Source organism: Aquila chrysaetos, chromosome 16, assembly GCF_900496995.4.
Source record: "Aquila chrysaetos chrysaetos chromosome 16, bAquChr1.4, whole genome shotgun sequence".
Classification (NCBI taxonomy): domain Eukaryota; kingdom Metazoa; phylum Chordata; class Aves; order Accipitriformes; family Accipitridae; genus Aquila; species Aquila chrysaetos.
Genome location: NC_044019.1, coordinates 15,321,680 through 15,340,180, shown reverse-complemented (window position 1 = coordinate 15,340,180; position 18,501 = coordinate 15,321,680). Strand labels below are relative to the sequence as shown.

At 37.4% G+C, this 18,501-nt stretch overlaps 1 protein-coding gene across 16 annotated transcripts in view; it reads right to left on the bottom strand.

Annotated features, from left to right (window-relative positions):
* Nucleotides 1–18,501, bottom strand: part of SOX6 (SRY-box transcription factor 6) — a 382,229-nt gene that overhangs the window by 144,901 nt on the left and 218,827 nt on the right. For all 16 annotated transcript variants that reach the window (XM_041129350.1, XM_041129355.1, XM_041129354.1 and 13 more), the window contains 2 exons: nucleotides 6,818–6,990; nucleotides 3,170–3,238 (listed from right to left, as the gene is read on the bottom strand). In XM_041129350.1, coding sequence (XP_040985284.1) covers nucleotides 3,170–3,238; nucleotides 6,818–6,990 — 242 coding nt within the window. The remainder of the gene's footprint in view (nucleotides 1–3,169; nucleotides 3,239–6,817; nucleotides 6,991–18,501) is intronic.

The window sequence follows — 18,501 nt, the reverse complement described above, 5'->3', positions numbered from 1 at the left end:
AATGGTCTTAAAAAGAAAACAAAAAACCCCAACTAAATGAAATAAGGTGTTAAAATGATTAAATAAACAAATAATATACAACACAATGTAAATAATAAATACCAAATAATGAAAAATCTTAGTAAATTAACCCAGTAGGTGGCCAGGGAAAGATGTGTTTTATTTAATATGGATTATTTCCACTTTTATATGTGGTTGACAGAAATCTTGTAAGCCCCATCTAAAGTAATTTCTAATTGTTTAAATGGTTATATAAACAGGATGCACTTATTCACAGAAATCATTGTTTAAGAATTAACACTGTACCTCAGAAGATGACAGTGGTACACTGTGCGTCTCGTGATGAAAACACTGCATCAGCAATGCCCCACTCCTGCCTCCTGGAGAACATACTGTACTTATTTCAAGTAGCTGTGCCATGAATAGGCCCCATGCCCAGATGGAACTGGCACCTCCGCTACTTATATTTTGTAATGTCTTCAAAAACAGAGTGTCAGGGAAGAGTACTATTGTTTTCCCTTGCATACAAAGTACAGATAAGAATCCACCACACCATTTTATGGAAGTAATCGCTGTTTCCTAAAAAGGGTTGCTCAAGAATGTCTTTAAACAAATGCACCTTCTTAATAAAATCAAGCAAGTTATTAGGGACACAGTTCCAAATTCTACCAAGCCCAAAACCTAGAGAATGTAAACATTTATTAGAAAATTGTTTTTTCCCCTCAAGCCACAGAGAGTGTGATTCACCTCATCTCACTTCAGATCTGTACACTATAGGCATTGGCATGTGTATCCTTTATAATTAATGGAGAGAAACAGCCATTTTAGGGAACAATTAATTTGACGTATTTTAAATGTCTGCTTTAGGACAAGATGAATTGCATCCTAAAACCATTCACTCTGCTTGTCTCTGTTTGCTATAAAAACAATCTGGATTATTAATTGAGACAGAGTCTACACTGCAGTTATCTACTTTGGATATGATGAATTCCACCCAGAGTCACCAGTGTGACTTCAGTATCAGTACTGAGGTCTCCTGAGCATCCTGAGATGCTGGGAGGGGACCCGGGAGAACCGGCACAGCACTGCATCTCTCACCTGCCTCCTGGTTTACTCCATCCCACCTATAGCCCTTAAGGAGCTACAGGTCTCAACAAACTGCACCACTCGTGATCAATTCAACAGCAACAAAACTGTTATGAACTGCAGAGGCAACTTAGCAACTAACTTCTCCCCCAAGCAACTCCTGGCTAGCAAACTGTCACAGAATTAAGAAAGAACAAATAAACAAGGCACCATCACTTGGCTCACGACCAAATTGACTATGTAAGCTGGTGTTTAGCCTAGGAAACAATCTCCTAACAAACTTTTTTCCAGTAACCTCCTCGTAAGATCAATGTTTGAGATGGCATCTGCCCAACATGCTTAGTGCTTCATACTGGAGTCTACAATGTTCCTTGGGCAATGAGATGCCCACTACCAATCTAGCTAACAAGCTGGGAGAGGAAACAGTCCTCACTGCCTCAAATACACTGAATAGATTAATGTAAATATAAAGATAAATAAAGAGGACAAACTACTGAGGAACTATGGAATAAGAGTAGCTTATATTGGGAAGAATTTTGAAACAAATATAGGGAAGGATCACCATGAAATAATTTAGCTCACGCGAACAGAACAATCATTAAAACACTTCTTTGCATATACATCTGGGAAAGGATGGGAAAGAAAACTTGTGGAGGGTTCAGCACTATGTAAGAGGAAAATTAGGAGTGAACAAGGAAATGAACCTGCAACCTATTCTAAGACTGCATTTCCCCAGAGTCAGTGGAAGGGTAAAGCTACCGGGAAGTATTGAGTGAATTGAAACATAAAGTACCTTTGAACTTTTTACTACAGAGCAGGAAAATTCCCAGTAAAACATATCCACATTCTCCAAATAGGAACAAAAATTACCTGGGCATGATTCCTCTATCTGTGTCCTAATTTTTAAAGGAATTTAAAAATTAGAAATTTCTTATGCAAATAACTGTCCTGTTTAGCAGACTCGGCTATGTTTCAGTCTTAGCTTTTATGCCAAGTAAAGATTTTTTTTGTATGATTCTTTGTTTTCGGAAGCCAGACTTGCAAATAACACCTAGAGAGGATGGATGTATTTTTTTCCTTTCACTATTGTTACACTTCTTCCATCCTTTATGTACACCTAACATGAACAAGCAGTCTTCCAACAGGCAATGACAATAAAGGTTCTTAAAATTCAATTGTGTTTCTCATCCCAGGTATCAACACATTTATATATGTTAATTAACCTCCTTAAAGTGTAACTGAAACTGCATTACAATATTTGCAAAAGCATTTACAAGCATTCCTTTGGGATGAGGGAAGGAAAAACTTCAGTTTTGGCATCTAGTAACATGGCAATCAGCTGGTTAAGGAAAAAACCTGCTAGTCCAAGGTTATAAGAAATGATTGGCAGCACAATCACCTATCAGACCAAACCAAAATATTTAAATCAAAGAACAGGCCCATGGAAATGCTTTCAAACAAAGTGGGAAGCAGAGAAGGTAATACAGTCACATCAACATTGCCTCTACCTCCATGTCACTCCCTACCCGCGTATATTTGCACAAAATTAAACCAGGTTCTGAGTACCAGTACAGACAATTGAACACCTCCATAACACTCCCAGATTCGCGAAGGTACAGTTACTCCAAAGGTTCAAGGCACACATATACCTGTGGGATTTAATGCTGTCTCAATGGCTACTATCCTATTCTATAGCTGTTTGCTTTAGTTAATAACATGGAAAACATTCTTCTAACCTTCTTATAAAGCCAATTTTGCCTTTGTAGAATAAGGAATTCTATAAACAATAATGGAGACTCTGCTTTTACTTCACACAATACAAGTCAAACTGCAGATTTTAGAATTAAATGACAAGATTTAAGAAATAATTCATAACTTTCAGAAGAAAACTCTGCTTATTAAAGAAAAGCTCTTTCCATCAAAAAGATGTTTGACAATAATTTTCTAAGACACAAAGACCCTCCATAAAGAGCATCTTTAGTGAGGCTTGTTAGTAAAGCATGTGGCTGCTTTATTTTAGATCCTTCCCTCTCCATAAATGGAATTTAAGTATAATCAGAAGAGAGCAATAAAACACACTGACCTGAATTTGCTGCTGCAGTAGATTGATTTTGTGCTGCTGTTGCAGAAGTTGCTGCTGTTGTCTTGCAATCTATTAGAAATAAAATTTCCATTAAATTAAAACAGTAATATTGAAACTTCAATATTATTGAGTGAAAAACATCTTATTGGTTATTCTTTACTATATTTTTATTAAGCATCATTTGTTTTTTTTAAAAATGAAGGATATTTCAGAGGTATCTGTATATGTGATGTAAACATTTTGAATTTAAATGCAACATAAATTCTAGTTAGCCAGTAGAAATATGTATTTTAAGCACTTAGGCCTCAACTCTGCAAAGCATAGAAACATGAGTTTAGCTGTGTGCATGTGAATAATCTCATCACTATTCAACAAAGCATTTAAGCCTGTGGTGATCTTTGACTATGATGCATTACTGTTAGCTACAATGGGAATGAAACACATGCTTAAAATTAAGTGCTTTGCTGAATGGGGATGGGATTACTCAGGTGCTTAAGGTTAAACACACATTTTCCTGCTTTGCTGAACTGGAGCCTTAGCTAGTATTTATAGATGTTTCACTATTCAGCACAAGCTCCTAGGGCAAGCTTCTCTAACTTCATTCACAATGAGCAGCACATTACTTCTCTTGTAAATCTCGAAGTCTTCCTCGGAACTACACAAGGAAGTAGGGTCTCATTCTGTGTAAAGGCAGTACCTGATGCTCAGTAACTCATCCTCAACCCAAGCCGGTGAAATACGTAGATATTCTTACCCTCATTTGGTAGATTCAGTAAGGGATCTGGAGGGTAAAGGTTCACTCTAGCCCTTCTCTAACATAGATGGAGAGAAGCAAGTGTTCAGGGCAGGGAACACTAAGCGACTAAGGAGAGAGAATCTGCCGCAGACAACCCCTGCACCTCGATTCCCACGAACCATCCAAAATCAGCATGCAAGAGCAGGAGGGAAATAGGATCCTGCCCTCAGCCCGCAGAGCTGCTCCCTGCAATGGCTAACATGGACTGCAGCTATGGGGGAGAAGCCGCAGGCAGCTGGGGGAACAACTGGCCTTCTGCTTTACAAGGGTAACTATGCAGCAGGCTGAAACAAGGACAAGATTTGTGTTTCCTGGAAACCCTGGCCTCAGCACTTCCGCTACCTTCATTTCTTAAGTATAATTTCCCCTCCTATAAATATTTATCTAGAGCAGAGGAACCACATAAAACAGCAAGAAGTTGGTGACAAAGGTAGTTTGGTCACTCAAACCTACTGTTTCGGTTTGGGAAAAAAAACCTCCTGGTCTCCTTCCCCACCATCTTCTGAGCACGCTTACTCTGTTATAAACAGAGAAAGCTACGTAAAATGTTTTTATGATAAAAAAATTACAGAAATGTAGCAAGGTTGATTTGGAAATAAACAATCACATAGTTTTAGTGCAAACTGTTCAGATTAACTCATAAGGAATCTGCAGTTATATATTAACAGTTTGTAGTGGTGCACACACAGAGATCAAGTCTGTCAGTTCCTTAACCTCTCACTTTGTCACCTGGAAATAACTCTGTAATTTTTTTCACTACTACAGTTAAACCTCACTTTTGTATGGGAGACCGACACAAAATTCATACATATTTTAAGTCTTGCATATGATCTCAAAGAGGCAAATTGAGGTCTACGTAATTCTGGGGCCGGATCGAGGCAAAGTGCCACACGGAAAAGGAATCAAGCAACTATCATAGCCCACGACACTGATGCTTGTAACAGGGACCAAACTCCCTTGATGAGCCTGATGTTCAAATATGTATGGACAAATCTCCCAGTAAAGTCAACAAAAATATGGTGAATGAAGACTGAAGACACAGGCTCTAGTCCACTAGTGAAAAGGTAGTGCAAACAGAGCTCGCAGCCTGTGTGCCCAGGTAACCGAGGGGCCGCTCCTAGGACCTCAGGCCATCTGTTGTCAGATCAGTGGTCAGCACTAGTGTCTATGCTTGGAAAAGCAACTCTCATGGTAACAGTGCTACAGAGAATATTTAAAAACCTGTATGAGTGCTTGAGTTACTGTTTTTAATAACTAACACACCAATTGTACTATTCCATCTTAGAAGTGTAGTGCTTGTCACTGAAGACAAGCTCTGTCAGGTTTACGTCCACATTGTCCCTGCTGCTAAAATCTCAGTGAAGGTAATAAAAAGCAAATCATGATATTCAGCTTCAGAAAGGAATTCTTTGTAATTTCACATTGAAATCAGACACCGCATGGAGCTGCATCATGGGTCATTCCTTCTGAGTGCCGTATCTTTTTTGATGGATACACAGTAACCTATGTCCAGAATTGTTTGGAGCTGCTAGTGACCTGGCTGCTACTTAACAGGGTAAGCTATAGCCAAGGCAAGGATGAGATCTTTGTTCCCATGTGCAAAAGCATTGATCTGCTGGAGTTCAGACTACTTGTGAACAGCTTTGTGTACCCGTATGTACAATATAGTACCATTTGAATAGGCGTTGCCTGATGAAAACCAGAAATATACCATGAAGCATCTAATGTCAATAGTTCCTCTTAGATGGAACAGTACTGTGATAGAAAATACATCCAATACCCTGCAATGCAATTACCATAGCATAGTCTTGATGTATAGGCTTGACATAGTAAAGTAGGGTACACGAGCACCATGTGGCTCAAATTCTGAATTTTATTTGCCTATTGGTTGAGCTACGTGCTCGCTTCATTGAGCATGACAACCTAGTTTTAAGTGTCATTTAATTTTCATTTTGAAATATAATTACAAAGTGTTCACTGTAAGATATCACTCGTCTGCAAATGTGTCAAGATTAATTTGTGCTAGCTTATTCACAAGTGTCAATAGTTAATTACTGTGTCATCTCTGGATGGCTAAATGACATTCTAACTTCTGATTTTTTACAGTGTTCCTTTATGTTATTTTCCATTAGGGGATGAGTCCATATTCCTACATGTGGGCAAATACTCAAGCACATAAAATACCAGACGTCACAACTCATTAAAATCAACAGAGCATATATTGCTGTATATATCCTATAAAATACGTTTAACTGAAAAGATAATTCTAGTAGTAATGTCAGATTCCTAAAAACCACACATTAATTTGGATCTGACTGATCTAATGCCTAGGGAACTAGTGTATGGGATCACTGTTGTTACACTTTTGTACAATGAGAAAAGGACAGCTCTTTGGAAAACTGCGTCTTTAAAAAAAAAAAAACACACACACACACCCCCCCCCCAACAAGAACAAACAAGTCAAACCTTACTTGTAGAAGAAATTTGAAGGTTTGGGGATGCTTAAGGTTGGGGTTTTTTTTCCCAATTATTTTCTTGTCAAAAAGAGAGAGTTAAAAAATGGTTATAATCTGGCTTATTTGTAACTTCCAAAATTGCATCTCAGTGCAAGAAACAAGAACCGTGAAATCTATCAAATGCCATTTATCCTAGGAAAGAAATTATTTGAATGTCCACACCGACTTTTTTTCTCAGGGTCTTATAATGTTTCCTCTTTCTGGAAAAAGATGTAATTTCTGAAGATATTTAAGCTCTTTAGCAAAAAAAGATGAAATGAAACACCAAGCAGAACAGTGTTTACGATAAGCATTCTGCATGAAACATTGTCACAGGTTTCTTTCTTGGAGCCTCACCTGTTCTTGCTGTTGGCGAGCAAGGTCCATTTGCTGCCGTTGTTTTTCAATTTGTGAGGCTGCCAGCTTTTTCTGTTCATCATGGGCAGCCAGGAGCTGCTCCCGTAAGCTGATCAGCTGGGTGATCATAGTAGAGAGCTGTCGCTCTTTTTCTGCCAGGCTTTCTGGTGTACCTAAATGTGCAGGAAAGATTTACTGTAAATATGAGATGGACAATAGTTACCAAGCAATATTAAAAAAAAAATAAATAATGGGTGAATCACCAACATGCTTATTTCAAGTGGCAGCTTGAATATATATTTTACTAACGAATCCCAGAAGAATCTAGCACATAGCTTTGCTGTGCTCTAAGCAGTGGAGGATATAACAAAAATTGGAGCAGAAAAGATAGAGAGTATTTCTTTTTTTCTGACAGGAGTAATTAACGATGCACTGTGTACAAACCCCTATATCTTTTCCATCTAAATCTGCCTAGTATGATAAATACACTCACAGTTTACTAGACATAATTTTCCTTCACATTATATATTTTGTTGTTTTTTTCCACAAGTATGTAAAAATGCTAAAAAAAATTAAAAGATGCTGTTCAGTGGAAGAAGCAGTTTAATAGTTTATTGATCATTTCTCTAAAATACCCATATATCTGATAGGTCATTTGGGTAAATATAAGCTTTGGTCATGGAATGCATATTAAGAATGAGCTCTACTTGTCCCTAAGAGAAATGGCTAACCTGAGAAAATGGCTTAAAAATTTTCATTTAACTTTCAAAGTTTACTCTACAGAGAGCACTTAATTAATATGAAACTACGGTACATTTATTCTTTGCACTAATGATGCTTAATGGTCTGTTTATGGGTAAATTGCATGGGTCTCCTAAGTAGAGAGTACAGGGTCCTTTTGCAAATCAATCCACAAATATCCCATCTTACACACGAACATATTACTCTGTCACAAACAGCAATGTCAGCTCCTATATTTGAGCTATACACTGCATTTCCTTGTGTGAGCATCTCAGACCCACAGCTCTAGAAGAGGTAATATAGTTACAGTAAGGTAGCAGTTCAGGAATATTGGAAGAGCATCTGAAAGAGGTTTACAAAGAGTTGGAAGTGGGATAGATGAAGCAATTTCCTGTTGAACAGGAGAACTGAGAGTCAGAGAAGAAGCGAACCACACCAAGAACTAGTCAGGTCTGTAATCTGCCACAATGATACGAGAAGTGGCACAAAAGAGAGAGTATTCACATACTTCCTTTCCTCCATGCACAATAGAGGACTGTGATAAAGAAGTCACAGGGCTTTTGAAGAGGAAGAAAATGTGTGAGGAACAGGACCTGGGAGGAAATGGAAAAACTGTCACCAAAATTATGACTCCACCTTCTTCCCAGGGGTAAAATGGATATCTTCTAGGGAAGAGAAGAGAGAGGTTGACAGGTTTCATAAGGAGAGGGAAGACAAAACAGACTGCTGCCAAACAAGTGACAAACCCATGATGCTCTACTACCTACATCATGCTATGACGGGACCAATATTATTCTTAAACAGAATTTCATTTGCAAAAGCAGCATACAAGAAAACCTCTGTCTATAATTGCTTTCTATGGAAAAAGAAACTGCATGGCTCAAGTCATTCACTCGAAACAAAGCAAACTCCCAGAAACAAAGGGTACCTGTTTTTCTGTACATTTCTTAATTGCATTTAACAATATAAAGTACTGAAAATATTCAATTTCTTAGCCACTATTAACTATCTTAGTTTTAAACCAATCTGCAACAAAGTTATGATTCAGTACCCTGTAATGCCAAATCTTAATTCAGTATACACGTGACACAGGCCTCCGGATAAGGAAAAATGAGTAACTTCTGTTGTAGTAGAAGTTTTAGAAATGGTTAGTAATTTTCTTAGTCACAAGAAGTATGATGGGTGCATGAAGTCAAAGCTGAAGGACACTCTACCATTCAGACTAACTCATTGCAAAACCTTAGGGTGATATGTGTGACTGAAGCAATAAGGGTTCCATGCAAAAAGCTGTTTCAAAACAACAACAACAAAAAAAGATTTATGAAAGTAAGCTTAGGCAGGTATGTGGCCAGGAAAATGTCTGCACTGAAGGTACTGCCTTGCCAGGATCCATTAGCTTGTACTGAGCTCCACACTGTTGACATCAGTTCAACTGTCTGCAACTTCAGTATAGACTTACCTTAACCCTCTTAAACTGTATTATACAGTCTTGAAGATTTTGCACCATGGATCAAAGGTTATTTAGGTGCTTTTGAATATGTTATTGTATACTGAAATTCATTTTCACAGATAAAAGACTGTTCTGCCAAAGAAAAACTCCCTTGCCCGCCCACCGTGACTAGAAGAGATCAACCACTCCACCTATTTTAGAAAGCCAATGGGAAGCACCGTGCTGCCTCAAATGATACTTATTGCCATCCACTGCCACCTGGGAAACCACAGCTTGAGACTCTCACATCTGTCAAGCAGCTTTGGCATCGTAATGCAGGCCCCTGATCTTACAGTCATAAAATATTTTACACACCCAAAGCAGATATTAATCTCCTGCTCCATTTCCATGTTCTTCTGTATACTTTGTACTTGCTTCATAATATGAGTAGAAAGCTACCACAAAGAGTGTCTGCTAAGGTTAGAAAATTTGATTGTTTGGTTGCGACTATTTAGAAGCATTTGATATAGTGGCAGCAAATTTATAAGGTCATTTATTTTTTTCTGAATTTTATACAATAGCAGGCAGAAGTAACAGTTCTTATTCAGGAATTCATAGTAATTGTTTTTCTTTCCTTTTTCCCCCCAGAGAAACACATCTGAAATGAATGACCCCATTTAAAGTACTCTACTCTTTAATTTGTACTGTGCTATGCAATCCAACAACAGAATAGCACTGATGACCACAAAATGTACGCTGTGCTCCTGGAAAATAACGAGACCTCCATGAAGCTGCAAGACACCTAACCGAACACTGCTCAAGACAAGAAAAAGCATAAGATGCAGAATGTCATTGTAGGAACAGTGCGGGGGGGGGGAGGTATAATTTAATTTTAGAGTGGAAAATCCCAACCATTATTTTACAGTTTAAATACCAATAAAAACCAACTTGCTCAGAATGCAGACCAGATTGAGCTGATCTGGCTGGGCCAAGAGAGGTCATCAGTAGCTGTGTGCCATCATCATCTGTTTTGCATCCACTTACTGCAGCAAGCAATGAGATTCCTAAACTCATTACCAGTAAATAAACTTCTGCTGCTGACTAAAAATATCTATAAATAAAATAAAAATATAGCTATCTGTAAAATGTATTTGCCATAAAAACAGATAAAACAAAAAGCTTAGTAAAAAATACACAGTAAATATGCCAGCTTCCATAAAATATTATATATCACAGCTCGCTCTCTGTTCTAATCCTATTCTCTTACTCCAAAGACAGCAGTGCATTTTTTTTTCCATGGGGTCTTCCTTATCCCCAAAACACATCTGTCTTGAGTTTCTCTCAGATTTGTCAGGTGGATCAGTGCTCCCCAGGGCCTGCTCCATCTGAAGTATTTTAATTTGACTAAACACCTGATTTATTTTATCTCTCCGATGAGAAAGGCAGTTTGTCTTAATAGAGTCTGTCAGCCTACAGTCCCATTCACAGCAATTTACAGGCAGCCAGGGATGCTGGAAAAGAAGAGTGCTGTGATTCTGTATTTTATCCTCCTCCAGAAAGCACCTAAAAGCAGCTATTCACTGCTACTGCATGTGGCATTTTAGAACTGAATTAGCTTTTTATTCAAGTAACTACACTTGTTGTGAATAGCTTATCTGTAAAATTGCTACATTCACTACTGATTTTATTAACCTCTGGCTCTATCACAAAATGGTCTTCAGTTAGGAAAGACCTTTAAAATTGACACATTTTTCTTAGGGGCCTTTATTTCAGTGACTTCAGATATACTGAATTTGATCCATTGACTCCCTTTACCAGCAGTATTTAAAATTTTGAGTGTTGGTAGGAAGTCAATAGTGTTTAAGGACTTCTTTTAAAAGTGGAAATACAACAGTCTCATCACAAGTTCAGAAAAAAATAGTTGTTATTATTTTTGATAGTCCTTTGGTTATATATTCTTGCTTTTGTGAAATATAGAAGCTGAAAAATAATTTTGTTGTAGCGGTATTTTAATTTTTCCTTGTGTGCTTATTGTTTTACCCTTTATTTTTGTATGGGTTTGAGCACAAATTGAAATAAAATGGTCAGATTGAACAGAAGGAAGGCATCAAAGCGAACTTTTGAGAAATTCTGGTCATAGGTCAATCTAACCAGGAGTGAGAAAATAAAAAGTAGCTATAAATCTGCTGAAGAAGAGAGAGGAGTTCAACTTGCAGTCTAAAATTACATTTAGAAAGAATTCTGCTTGTGGCAAAACCCTACTTTTAAAACTGATCACAATACTACATGATTTCTTATACACAAATAGAAAGATCATTGTATATCTTACAATGCATTTCATAAAAATCATAAACATCATCTTGCATTTTATCTGCCTAGACTTCTTTAAGCATTGCAAAAAAAAATTAAAAATCTAGTACCCTGTAAGTATAGATACCTAATATAACTATAGTTCCTATATCAACCTCTGGTTTACCACCTTACAACACTTCTATTACCTCTTACTACATATTTGGTCTCTATAGAGATGTAGCTGCACGTCAGCAAACACAGGAGGCTTTTCAATGTTAAATTTGGAACTGTCCTTGTGGCAAGTTGTCATGAGATAGAGGCAGAGTAATAACTGCTGGTAAGGGAAAAAAAACAAGCAGGAATAGCAAAAAATAGATTTCTAGACTTACATAGTATAATTTAAACTAATCTCTTTGACACTCAGCAAAAGAAAACAAGATAAAACCACATACTCTGTCAAGTGAATAGAAGACAAAATACTGGAGTCACAAACAAGCTAAAAATTTATAGGTGTGATCCAAAGCTTGCCGAAGTAGGATTCTTAGCTGTGACATGAAATTAATGTGGGTCGTTGAATGTGCTTGCCTTAGTTTCCCAACATGTACACAAAGTAGAACACTACCAATCAGAGGTTTTTATGCCTGGTTAGTTAATGCTTCTGAAGTGCTTTAAGATCTTTGCATGGAATCTCTACACAGCTGCAAAGTATTATTGGTTCTCTTGAATTCTGTGATTAGTGTAAAGCATGACAAATATCATCCTTGTTTATGCAGTGCATCTAAACTAACTTTTGCCCCATATACTTACAGGAAATACAAATTAATAAATCACAAATTATCACTCCTGTTATGTTTTTAGGATAAACACATAGTGTGACTTTTATGAAATCAAGAGACAGTAACGCAAGAAAGAAGCGTGGGCTTTGCCAGAAACTAAGAAGGGATTTAAATCACAAAACTGCAGTTCCAAAGTATCATCAACCAAAGCAATTCAACCAACAATCAAAAATGATTTTGAATCAAGTTAAGCAATTTCAGCTTTAAAAAAAAAAAAAAAAGCCTTTATGAATCAATTCCTCTGTTAGTGGGTTGTTTTTTTTTTTTTTATGGACATTGTTTGAAAAGAAAGCAAAAACACAATGCTAGACATAAAAGAAAGTGTATTTGATCTTAGGTGCCCAGAGATAACCTGGTTAAACCATTCTGTCTAACAGGGCAGTCTGCAGCACACATCAGATAGGCTGTGATGTCTCTACTTCACAGGCTCTGTCCAGCATTTAGCATTTAGCCTTTTTTGATTGGGTCACCTTTTAAATGCCACAAAATAGGGCAGCAAAAGTCAACAAAAAATAAACAGGGAAAACAGAAGAAAGTAACAATCTAATGGAAGGGCTTCAGAGATAAAAGTCACTTTGTGAGGGCTGCCTAAGGAGCCCCCTTGCCATTGCAATAGCATCTAATTTGAGTTCTAACTCCAAAAGCAGTTTAAAAAGCTTTCTACTATAAAGGGCCCCAAGTGCATCATAAAGATAAAGCATTTCAGTAGAAAACAGCCACAAAGACCTCTATTATCTTATCAGTCTTTGGTTACAACAGCTGAACCAATATGACTAAGTTCTGAATGACTTTTTTTCCCCCTTCTTTTTATAACACTAGAACACTGGAATTTCTTTATTTCATGATCAGTTAGCAATTGTTGATGTTCCCATATGCTACTGTCCACTCCTTAGTCAATAAAAAGTTTTATGAATGCTTCCATTGTGCTTTGTAGCATCCCAGTGCAGAAGGCAGCACAGCAAACATGTCCAGCATGCAAACCACACCAAATAGCTTCTCTTGTGAAGGTGTGAGATCCCCCCACTCCCTTATGTCTCAATATGAATCTGTGTTTTAAGCTTTGAGCAAGGAAAAATTAATACTCTATGTCCATAAACAGTAACGGGAATTAATATTAGGAACTACTGAAAACATTCCGTAGAGCAAAATCTGTTTGTCGGATTTAGAAAAACAAAAAAATGGCTTAAGTTAGCTCTGCTTATGAAAAGGATGAAAATGCTTTACCGACAACGTGCAGGATTCATCCTGGTTTCACATATACTAAACCTCAGGTGCTTAAGCAATTTCTTAGGTGGGAGCGATCTGAAACTAATATGATTCGCAGAACAGGAGTTTTAATACAATCCTAAACTTACCATAGGCCAGCCATAAAATCGCAGGTAGCAGAGTGAAAATGGAATTACCTCAGCAAGCTCATGATAACCCTTCATTTTCCCACGTCAGCATGCCCACAGGCAGGTGCGGGAGCGGGCGGGGGCCCGTGGCTGCAGGGCTGGCTGCACCTCCGTCACCACGGCCACCTCTCCGGCTCGCTGCGAACTGAGCTGCTGGCACGTCTCACAGCAAACATCAGGGTCCTGCACCCACCCCTGTGTAGTTTGGATCACACCGAGGCTTTCACCCGGCCCACACGTCCATTTTGCCTAGCCGGGGGAGACAGGAGACATGCAGAAGAGCAGTGCCCGTCCAGGTCTCTCCCTGACATTGAGCTGGGATAGAGACAGGAGTCCCTGGCCCTAAGCGCCCTCCCAGGTCCTCACCCCATCATTGCACCTCTGAGTGTTCAGGGTAACTGTACCCTGTTTGACCATTTATAGTGTCACATTCTGTTGGTTTTTTCCCTTCTCAAAGGAATGCGAAGGATTTATCTCTTCTTCAGACTTCACAAATCACAGAACGGTTTATTTTGCATTACGAACAAGTCAGTCACAAGAATGTATATAGTTATCCAGCTGAATATTTCCCCCAAAGATGTGCCATCCCCTGATGGCAACTGAGGCAGGCTTACGTGCCTTAGCATTTCCCAGCAAATGCTTGTCCCTTAGCTTTGCTCCTGCAAATAACCACCTCTTCTGAGCCAATGTTTCTTTCGTGGCCTTTAACATTTTTTTGATCTCACGTGTTTGCTGGACTTTTTGCTCTTGCGTTGTTTCTTAGCAATTCTCAAGTGTTTCCTGAGGAATACTTTACATTCAGAGGTTTTCTTCCTTGACTGCTTTTCACAACAGTTCTAATCAAAGTAAACCAATACATGTAAAAGAAAAATACTGCAGTGACCTGAACAACATAAACTGTTCACAAGTTACCACCAAACAACTACAAAACTGTCCAAGTAATCAGCTAGGCAAAGGGTTGGATTGAGTAGTGCCTGGTCAGCTCATGGAGCAGCACAATGATACGTTTCCCCATTTTTAGGGATGTGGTGAATCCACAATTGACTCCTAAAATGTAATCCGCGTCAGGAATGTAGGAAAGAATGTGATGTTAGCCAGAGCTTCAGCCTCCCCCTCCTCCAAACTGGCGCCCAGCAAAAAGCAGAATTCCAATGAGTCTCTTGGACTCCTTACTTTCTTTCACAGACACGAAAAGAAGAACTCTGTCTGACATAAGCCTTGGAGGACTTTAACTATGTTTAGAGATTTAGTTACAATCTCATATATACAATTCTACTTTAGTATTGTTTGCTATTAAAAAAAAAAAAACCAAAAAACCACACTTTAGCCAGTTTCTTAGAATTAGTCTCAAATTCCAGAAGAACTTGCCACCTTACATTCTAAATAATACTAGGAGTACATATCAAGTGTTAATTCAAGTACATATTAAGTGTTAATTCATGCATGTGCATGTGGAAGAAAGAAGATGACGATTTTTTGAATAAATTATTTGTAGGGTTTTTCAGCAGCAAGTAGAGATTTGGTTATGAATGCTTTAGTGCTTTCAGTGAGTTTAGAAATGCTTCATATATACTCAATACAAGCTGTTCAGACTCTATGTGGAAAAAATGTGATAATACTGGATATAAACACTGAAATACATATTATACATTGCAACGAAAAACTCACGGCTAACCTGTTCTTGCCAAATTAGAATATAATGATATAGCAGAGGCCACAGGCTTTGAGTAATCTGTATAGTGATACAAACACTACAATATGATGTAAAGAGAAAAGAAAAATGAGTAGCTTTATTTTGTTAACGGAGAAGACTGTAGCCCAGGGCATAGCACACCAAAATAAAATGAACATAGGGGTGTTATAAAGAGAGCAAAATTTGTATTATTAATATTATTATTGACTCTAATGCTCAATTCCAATGCTTTTAAGGTAAAAAAATTTACAAACGAGAGGAGGAAAGATAGTCCATCCATTTAAGGTACTCACTCAGGACTTGAAAGAGCTGAAAAAAATATCCTGACCTTCAGCTTCAATATTTCTCATTTAAATACAGATGACAGTACTTCCCTAGATCATGGAGGGGGGAGGGGAGGACAATGTTATTCTGCGGACAGGAACAGTAAAGATTCCAAACTGTATTTGTGGGCCATATAACAGAAGGAAATAGTATATTAAAAAAATTAAAAATCCAAAGGATAAAGGAAGTGAAAAGACAAAAAAAAAAAGAAAATGTAACCAACATGTAATTATATAACAGTTCATCTTCTGTAGAAAAACCATACTGAGATGCCAGAAACTGTGATAATAAGGACAGCAGAAATACTTAAATGTTACAGTAGGAATAAACTTTCAGGATCAGAACCTTCTCTGTGCAAACATCCCCACACAGATCATGTTTACCAGGTTTTCTTCATGGAAGTTAGTATTTTAAGTTGAAATGGCACAAGATTGGTTCACCTTTCCCTATCACGGAACACACATTAAGCACAAAAAACAATAGCAGGCCAAAGTTACGTCTTCCTCAAGGAGATAAGAAAGTCATGAAAAGGGTTTGAAAGTTAAATCCCGTAACTTTTCTCACTTGCAAGGGCTGTACAACTAACTCCAACCCAGTAGTCCTATAGCGCTTTGAGCTCTCACATAGCAAAACAGGGGAAGTCTCCTAGGGAAATGGAGATATCCAAAGTTTTTCCTTCTGAAGATGGGACACAAGTACTAAATATCAGAAAAATCAAGTCCCTCAATAACAGTGATGTTCACAGTGCTTGTAGCTTCTTCATTACACTGGAATTAACAACTCAGGTGGTCTAATTCTCTCCTCACATTATTTACACATACATGTAGAACCAGAAACTTCAGTAGAAATATCCTTTATTTACAATGATATGAGAACTGATCCCCATGTTCCCACAAACAGTAAGTGAAGCTAGTTGTTCACCTTCCCTATTATTTCATCACTGAACCTGACTCAAAACACATGGATTCTTTCATCAGCTTTGGCTGAATTTTGTAATTATCAGAGGGCCAATAGCAGACATGTCAAACAGAAGTCCAAAAAAACTCATCACTGATCATTACGGAATAACTTTGTTTTTAATGACATTCTATCTCTCAGTTTCTACAAACTCTCTATATTACATATGTAGAAATGTTAGTAAAGAAGCCTATATATATATATATATATATTCTATAGCACCATACCAGGTTTAGATCTGAGACTGCTTTGTCCTGACAGCATCATTTGATGTACAAAACTGTACAGAGTATTAGAAATTTAAAATGTACTTTCTTATTAAATTTGTAACTCCATGAGCTGCTTATAGCTTTATGTGAAACTATAGACGTGAAACTGAGAATGAGGTGCTTACACAGAGAAATACTGCCCCACCTTTCACACCAGCTTCAGAGGGATTCCAACACAACGGCATTTTGTCCTAAACATTATTTTGCTTTCTGGATAATTCTTTCAATTTTTTTTTTCTCTTCTGACTCATAAAATTTACTGAGTGGAGTTCTGCTGCACTAGTAGTGCCACTATATCTTAATTTAGTTAAGTAATGTTTTAGATGTTTGAAATCAATAGAAAACCCCTACCCTTCATTTCCAGAAAAGAAGAAAAATATTTTAGTTCTAGATGAATATTTGCACCCACGCCTTGACACGGAGGAACGATGGTCTGACATGAATGCTAAGCCACCTCTAATATTCATATAAAACATTGCAGTAAAAGGTGTAAGGAAGGTACTTTTTTTGTAACTTCCTCTTTTAGATGTGAAACGATATTTTGTTTTTCTTATATACAATCATAGGTAGTGTCTTCTTTGGAATTACAATGTTGAGAGTCACAATTGATGACAGTCTGGAATAAGTAGGATCTTATCAACCAACAAGAAAAGATTAGGAGTCTGCTGAAGAAAAAAATGTAAATGGAGAATTCAGGACTGATTTTGAAATTGCTCCATTTCATTGATTGTTCTTTCATAACAGTGTACAGCTGGATAAAAATCATTCCGTTTCCATATTCAATTTTAACTTTAACAAGTGATTTCTGGGTACCGTGATACTCTTCTAAATGAATATTATTTTTTTATTATGTAAACATGATACAATTCCAAGTGATCTATACATTTTTTCATTCTTTCTGAACTAGTATTTCTTCCTGTTGTGGTGCAAGTGCAAAAAAGCACTTGTTTGGAAGGAAGAGCTCTCCAATTAAAACTTGTATCTTCAATCACAGGGATGAACTGAATATCTGTTCTATCTAATCTTATTCTGGAAAGGGAATTGTATATGTACATGCATAAAAATGACTGGAAGGAAGCTGAGTTTAGAGGAAGTTAGTTTAATATCTCACTTGATGAGTATAGCTCATATGAATTAGATGACATTAATTACCCTATATGACAGGACTCATAGTTACCTGTGATTTCTTTAGCTGATATTTGTCTTTCATGAAGAAAGTTCATGATGTAAAAGAAGCTTTTGCTTGTTTGTTCAGTCTTCTCACATTGTCTAAACCATGGATTAATAATGAAAGATGAAAAAGAATCACATGTTTTAAGTTCTCCATTTTAAACAGCAAGCTACAGAAAAGGAGGTTTTAAATATTTTTTTTTCTGCTTTTTGTCACAGTATTTGCAGAAATAACATGATTCTTCTCTTTAAATAGTGAGGAATACTTTGCACTGTAATGTCTATAAATACATACATACATGGGGTGATGGTAAGAAAAGGTGACAGCTGAAGTCCGTACAGCTTTTATGTGTACTCCTGCAGTTGGACATGTGCAAATCAGGTGAACAATATATCAACACTGTATCTTCCTGTGGGGCTAATCTAATTTTAAGGAGGACGATGTGGTGCCTTATATTGAACCTGAGCATCTGTGTAGTAGGAAGGTCTATGAGAATAAGGACAGGAAGGAATACTTTTCTCTACAGGTACAAAAAGGGAAGAGATCCATTTCATAGGTGCCACTGCAGCTTTTGTATA